The 7,133-nt window shown below is 47.2% G+C and overlaps 2 protein-coding genes across 2 annotated transcripts; one reads left to right on the forward strand and one right to left on the reverse strand.

Moving 5' to 3' along the window:
- Positions 1-612: 612 nt before the first annotated feature.
- LOC107469634 (uncharacterized) lies at positions 613-4,308 on the reverse strand. The gene has a single exon (XM_016089009.1). It carries the CDS (start codon positions 4,306-4,308, stop codon positions 613-615), a length of 3,696 nt encoding a protein of 1,231 aa, XP_015944495.1.
- Positions 4,309-5,314: 1,006 nt separating this feature from the next.
- LOC127742889 (uncharacterized) lies at positions 5,315-5,855 on the forward strand. The gene is made up of 2 exons (XM_052255601.1): positions 5,315-5,500; positions 5,577-5,855. The coding sequence occupies exons 1-2, from the start codon at positions 5,315-5,317 to the stop codon at positions 5,808-5,810; spliced, it is 420 nt and encodes a 139-aa protein (XP_052111561.1). The 3' UTR covers positions 5,811-5,855.
- Positions 5,856-7,133: the final 1,278 nt, after the last annotated feature.

Genomic DNA, 7,133 nt, shown 5'->3' on the forward strand with positions numbered 1-7,133 from the left:
ATGATGGTGTAGTTGGCGGCTTCTCTTTTTATTCGCCTCTCCTCTTTAGGATCTGGTGGTAGGATTCCGTCGCGGAGATATTGCCAGATCGGGTATGTCCAAGACTCCTGATTTGATGATGTTAGGTGCGCGTTGATTTCTGTTGATACGGAAGGCGACTTAACGACCTCCTGGATTAGCGATCTGTTGCCGTGTCCTGACTTCGTGCTGGCTAGCTTGGAAAGTAGGTCCGCCCTGGCGTTTCGTTCCCTGGGGACGTGTTGTATGGTGATGCTTTTGAATCCTCCTTTTAATTCACTCACTTTACTGAGGTATTGTTGGAGCAGGGGGTCCCGGGTTTGGTAGCTCCCGTTGATTTGGGAGCATACCACCTGGGAATCGGTGTTAACTTCGAGTACCTTGGCGCTGACTTTTCGAGCTAGGTTTAGGCCTGCCAAAAGGGCCTCGTATTCTGCTTGGTTATTTGATACTGGAAAGTCGTATCTTATTGATTGTTCAATTATGATCCCGTTTTGGTTTTCGAGTATAATTCCGGCGCCTCCGTGAGTGGAGTTTGATGAGCCGTCGACGTGCAGTTTCCATGGTTCGGGGGTGAGTTTGATCGGAGTCATTTCAGCGATGAAGTCGGTCAAGGCCTGCGCTTTGATGGCGTTTCGGGGTTTGAACCTGATCTGGAATTGGGATAACTCGATGTTCGAACCTGACCTGGAATTGGGATAACTCGATGGACCATGCTAGCATTCTTCCTGCTAGGTCGGGTTTTTGTAATACCTGTTTGACCATTTGGTCGGTTCGAACCGTTATGGGGTGGGCCTGGAAGTATTGTCGTAGTCGTCGGGATGCCGAGAGGAGTGCGAAAGCCAGTTTTTCTAATCGCGAATAGCGGGCTTCTGTGTCTTGTAGGACTTTGCTTATGAAGTATATGGGTTTTTGTTCCTTTTTCTCGTTTTCCCGGACGAGTGCTGCTACGATTGTTTCTTCCGTTATGGAGAGGTATAGGTATAGTGTTTCCCCTGTTTGAGGTTTTGCGAGGATTGGGGGTTCCGTTAGGACCTTCTTGAAGTGTTGGAAAGCTTCTTCGCATTCTATTTCCCATTTGAAGGGGGTTCCTTTTTTCATAAGTTTGAAAAAAGGGATTGCCTTTTGGGCCGATGCCCCGAGGAACCGGGGGATTGCCTTTTGTGCCGAAGCCCCGAGGAACCGGGATAGTGCGGTTAGTCGGCCGGTGAGCTTCTGGATTTCTTTGAGGTTTTTGGGACTTGTCATCTCGAGGACGGCACGGCATTTTTCCGGGTTTGCCTCAACTCCGCGTTGTGTGATCATGAATCCGAGGAATTTTCCTGCTTCCATTCCGAAGGCGCACTTTGTTGGGTTGAGTCGCATTTGGTGTTTTCGTAGGGTGTTCATGATGACCTTTAGGTCATCGGTTAGTTGCTCACCGGATTCCGTCTTTGCGAGCATATCGTCTATGTAGACTTCTATTTTGTTTCCGGACAGGTCGCGAAATATCTTGTTAACAAGTCGTTGGTAGGTGGCTCCGGCTTTTTTTAAGCCGAAGGGCATTACTGTGTAGCAGTAGGTTCCGTCCGGGGTGATAAATGCTGTTTTCTCTTCGTCTGGTCGGTGCATCGGGATCTGGTTGTAGCCGGAATATGCGTCCATGAAGCTGAGATATCGGTGACCGGATGCAGCGTCTACTAATCCGTCGATGTTTGGTAGGGGAAAGGCGTCTTTCGGACAGGCTTTGTTGAGGTACGTGTAGTCGACGCACATACGCCATTTCCCGTTAGATTTTTTTACTAGTACGACGTTGGCCAGCCAGGTCGTGTAAGGGAGTTCTCGGATGAAGTTGGCTTCAAGTAGGGCTTTCACTTGTCTTTGGACCTCGGCGGCTCGGTCTGGTGACATTTTCCGTCTTCTTTGCGCTACAGGTTTGGCTAGGGGGTCTACTGCCAGATGGTGAGACATCAGGTCAGGACTTATTCCCGGCATATCGGCTGGTGTGAATGCGAATAGGTCTCTGTTTTGTTTCAAAAGTTCCTTGAGGTCGTGTGGGAGGTTTCTGTTGATGAACGTGTATTCATCTTTGGTTGGCCCTATTTGTAGTTTTTCCATGTCCCCTTCTGGTTCTGGTCTAGGTTGGCCGTCAAGCCGTGCGTCTAGGTCGGCAAGGAATATTCCAGCCGCGTCCCTGGATTTTTTCCTTAGGGCTAGGCTATTGTTGTCGCATTCGGCTGCGACTTCTCGGTCTCCGTGAATGGTTCCAACGGTACCGTCGTCGGTTCTGAACTTCATGAGGAGGTATTTGGTAAAGATGACTGCAGAGAAGTCGTTGATCGTTTTCCTCCCGAGAATGACGTTATAGGCTGTGGAGTCTTTTAGGACTACGAATTCGGATAAGATCGTCTTTCTCTGATTGCTCGTTCCTATGGTAATGGGAAGAGTAACTGAGCCGTCTGGCTTGAGGAAGTTGTCTCCGAGGCCCGTGACGCCGTGGCGGTGCGTTTGGAGGTTGTCGTTGCGGAGCCCGAGTTTGTCGAAGGCTCCTTGGAAGAGGATGTTGGAGTCGGCACCTGTGTCCACGAGTATTCTTCTTACTAGTCCTGTTCCGATTCGGGCTGATATGACGAAGGGGGCATCTTCGGCCGAGGTGCCGTGCTGGCAGTCCTCGGGTAAGAAGGTTATCGTGCTGTCGGCAATGGTGACTGGGTCGTGGTTTTTGACGGCCATTACCTTGAGGTCTTTTTTTATTGTTAGTTTTGACTTATTTGGCACGTCCTTGCCCGTGATGACGTTCACTATGATGGTCGGATCTTCTTCGGTGTTTTCCCTGGGTGGTTTTTGAGTTCTTGGGTTGCGTCCTTCTCTTTCTGGTGATTTGTCTCTGTCGGCGCGCCTTGGTTCTCTGATGATTTTGACGAACTCTGGAAGTTTGCCGTCTCGTATGGCCTGCTCAAGGGCGTCTTTAAGATCGTAACAATCATGTGTTTTGTGGCCGTATCCGCGGTGATAGTCGCAGTAGAGGGCTTTGTTTCCTCCTGTCCTTTCCTTGAGTGGTCGGGCCCTGGGGATGATGCCTCGATCTGCTATTTGGTGGTATACCTCCGTAATTGGTGCTGTTAGGGGAGTGTAATTGGAGAATTTTCCTATTCTTAGTGGTCGGTGGGTCGGTTTAATGTGGTCTCGTTGGTTCTCTTTGGGTGATGCGTTATGACGAGGAGTTGGGTTGCCGTGTTGGTTGGCGACGTGCTGCCGTTTGTTGGCAGCGACGACCTGGCTGACTTCCTCGTCGTTGATGTAGTCTTTGGCGACGTTCTGGATTTCGTGCATGGTCCATACCGGTTTGGTGGTGAGATGTTTGCGAAAGTCTTCATTCATGAGCCCGTTAGTTAGGCAGAGGCTAGCAACGGAGTCCGTGAGTCCGTCGACCGTCAGGCATTCGTCGTTGAAGCAGTCAAGGTATTTTCTTGTGGATTCTTCTTGCTTTTGTGTGACCCCTAATAGGCTGATGGGGTGTTTAGCCTTGGTGATTCGGGTTGTGAACTGGGCCATGAATTTTCTTGTGATGTCGTGGAAGCTAGTTATGGATCCGTTTGGGAGGGCGTTGAACCATTTGATCGCTGGTCCGGCAAGGGTTACTGGGAAGGCTCTGCATCGGACTGCGTCGGATGCCCCTTCTAAGTTCATTCTGGCTTCGAAGGCTATTAGGTGCTCTTGAGGGTCTTTAGTTCCGTCGTACTTCATGTCGGTGGGTTTGTCAAAACCTCTGGGGAGTTTTGCTCTTAAGATTCCTTCTGTAAAGGGTGTAGCTCCCATTATGGTGTGGTCGCTTCTCGTGCGTTTGGTGCTTCGGTATCTCCGGTCTTCGTCTGAATCGTGTTGACGATTTAGATCCCGAGAAGCGCTGCGATGGTGCTTCTTGTCGTATCGTCGCTCAGAGGATTTCTCGCGTCGGCGGTTGCGTGAGGTGCTGCGATCTTCTCTCCTATTGCGTTGCCGGGTTGACGATCTGCCGCGGTGGGATCTTGACCTGGAAGTTGCATGGCTTCTGTGCTCGTTATTTTGTTTTTCTCTGTCGTTTAACTTGCCTTCAAGTTCTTGGACCCGGAGACAGAGCTCCTGGATGATTTGTGCCGCTTTGTCTCTGGCTTTCTCAGGATGTTGCGGGTCCGTCGTGATGTGTTCGTTTGCGTGGTGGATGGTGCTTGCTATTTTTGCTTGGTTTGTGGTTTCATGGTGTTCTGAGATCGGACGACGCGGTTGGGAGTCGTCCTGGCTTGATGGGTTATCCTCAAGGATGCCCTCCATCCGGTCTGATTGTCGCAGGTCCCCACAGACGGTGCCAATGTACAGAATGTCTCTAGTACGATCTAGGAGGAGGATCGGGAACCTGCGGGTTGAGTCGGATGTTGGATCGCCCGGATGGAGAGGAGGGGAGGTACCTGCAAAGACACTCCGACGCTCAAGTCAGGATGGATCTAAGAGGTATAAGGTGTGAGGAATGAATGAATACCTGGAGGGACCTGGGTCCTCTATTTATAGATGATGGTGGTTATCTTATCTTTATCTTATCTGGCTAAGATAAGAGGTGCGTTTAAATTCAAAAGTTGGTTAGGGGCTCTAGAGGGCCGATACGGGGCCTTCTAGAGAGATGAAATGGGTTGACCCGGTAAGCCGGGTTCGGGTTCGGTCATGGGTCCGGGATCCGTGGGCCGGATCCGTAACAATTATTAATAAATACTTATGCACGGAAACTATTACACTGAACCTAAATTTCTCAATTACATGAAAATGTCATATTCATTTATTTTCAAATAAATAAATTTTGACCAGCTCCCCATAAAAGCAAAAAAAGAAATCGCAATCACGTTTCTTCGATATTTTACTGGCCCAACATAACTTCACCAAAATTCGGCTACCCGGCTGAACGCAGCAATAAAACTGAGTTAAACCCCAAAGTAGTCCCTGAGATTCACAAAATGCACCAATTTAGTCCCTGACTTCCCAATTGCACTATTTATGTCCCTGAGATTGGAAAAAATGCACGTAGTTGGTCCCTCCCCCTTTTTCCGTCCAAACTCGGCCCCGGCGGCAATGATGTGGCAAAATTTTTGCCATGCTGGAGGAAGTAACGGTTACCTGACGTGGCCCATGGAAGGTTTGTAACCTAAAGTGGTCCCTGAGCCCCTTTTTAACCCTAAGTGATGAAGGAGTAGCGTATGAGTCGTTCTTCTTCTTCTTCATTTCATCTTCATCTTCATCTTCTTCTTCTTCCCTGTTCGATTCATTCCTCGTTGCTTTGTTGGGTTTAACCATGGTTGGACGTGCAAATGAGGGAGAGGGGAGTTCTATTCGATCAACCACAAGGACGCCTAGTCGCAGTCGCAACAAAGCCTCACGAGTTCCAGATCGCTGTGGGTGTGGAAAACGCCCTGTGCTCCGATGGTCTGGAACAGATGCCCACCCAGACAAACCCTTCTTCGGATGTCCGAATTACAATGTGAGTTTGAGTCTAATAGATGTTGTTTCTGTTTTTAAATGTTCAACTCCTGAATCCCTAAATTTACTGGTGACAGTGCAGTGGAAAACGGTGGTGTGGATTTTTTCGATGGGCAGATGTTGTAGAAGATGAAAATGGCAATTTTGAAGAAGCTGCAGCATATAACAATGAAGAAATTAGCTTGAGTGTTGCAGTGAGGATTGGCAATTTGGAGGCTGAATTAAGGAGCCAGAAATATGTAATACAAATGTTAGGGTTGTTAAATTTGTTCCTGTTAGTTGTTGTAGTGGTTGTGATTGTTAAAATGTAACACTTGTGTATTGTTTAGGAATGAATGAGCAATCTTTGCATTATTGATGTGATCTGTGTAAATAGTTGACAAAGATAATAACAAAATACAACAGAACAACTAAGTTAATAAAACCATATTCTGATTATAACTAAGATATTGCCAAACATTGTCAATGGTGTAGCAGCTGATAAACACCAAATTACATCATCAAAAAGGAATACAATAAGAGCTCCAATTTTAAAGGTTTATAACTACCAAAAGTAAATGTTAACCATTACATTGTGGTTATGTGCTACTCCTAAATGAAAATATCCAAAATAAGGAAACAAGTGATGTCTAAATGCCATATGTGATCAGTCAGACTTCAGCAGCCACAACATCCAATTATTTAGTGTTTTTCTTCCTTGGTGGTTTAAACCCTGGAGTTGGAACAAACTTCAAAAAGTTTGCCAACCTAGAAGATGTTGCTGCGCTTGCTCCTTGCATGGGATCAAGAGAAGCAGATACTGGTGATGGTGAGTTCTTCTTTTTTGTTGGCAATTTATCTGGCCTTGTTGTTTGTGGTGTTGGTGGTGGGACCTGATGAGGAAAGTAATGAAACTAGTGAGATGATAAGAGCAATTAAAAAAAATGTCAGAAGACTATGTATTTCATACATGTACCTCATCTTGTGTTCCACCATAATTTGGTTGGGATAAGTCAATTTCGGTAACCTCCACTTGAGCATGAATCTGGACAGCTACAGCAGGAGGAGCTTCATCTACTTGTGGTGCCACATTAGAGGTGTTTGTAGCTTCAGCTGCAGGTGCACTCTCAGCTGGGACAGTTTTGGACTTGGCTGCCGCCACAGCAGCTGCTGCAGCAGCAAGCGCAGCAGCTAGTTCATCGGCTCTTTTTTTTTTACATCCCCTCTTGGTGTGGCCTTTTATTCCACAGTATGTGCATGTGAACGGCTTTAGCTGTCTCTTTAGAGTAACGGCTCCCTTAGGTTTCTTGTTTCCACTAGTACCCTCATCAGCATCCTTTCGTCTTTTGGTTGTCAATTTTCCAGGTTTACGTTTAATGTTAGGAGCTTGGGGCTGACTGTAGGCTGATTTTTCCCATAGGGATTGGCCTGGGAGAGGATTGATGTGATGTTCATATGTCTTCCTATATGAGTCCATGGTGACTAAGGGATGACAGAAGTCCTCAGGTCTCTTATTCACCCTTGCAAGAGCAGCACAAGCATGAACACAGGGAATGCCTATAGTGAATAAACAAAGAAATGATCAACTCCACAGCAGCCAATATAATCAATGACGTATAGCAATTCATAATAAAGAGTAGAAAAAAGTTGGTGCA

This window comes from Arachis duranensis, chromosome 10, assembly GCF_000817695.3.
Source record: "Arachis duranensis cultivar V14167 chromosome 10, aradu.V14167.gnm2.J7QH, whole genome shotgun sequence".
In the NCBI taxonomy this organism is placed as follows: Eukaryota; Viridiplantae; Streptophyta; class Magnoliopsida; order Fabales; family Fabaceae; genus Arachis; species Arachis duranensis.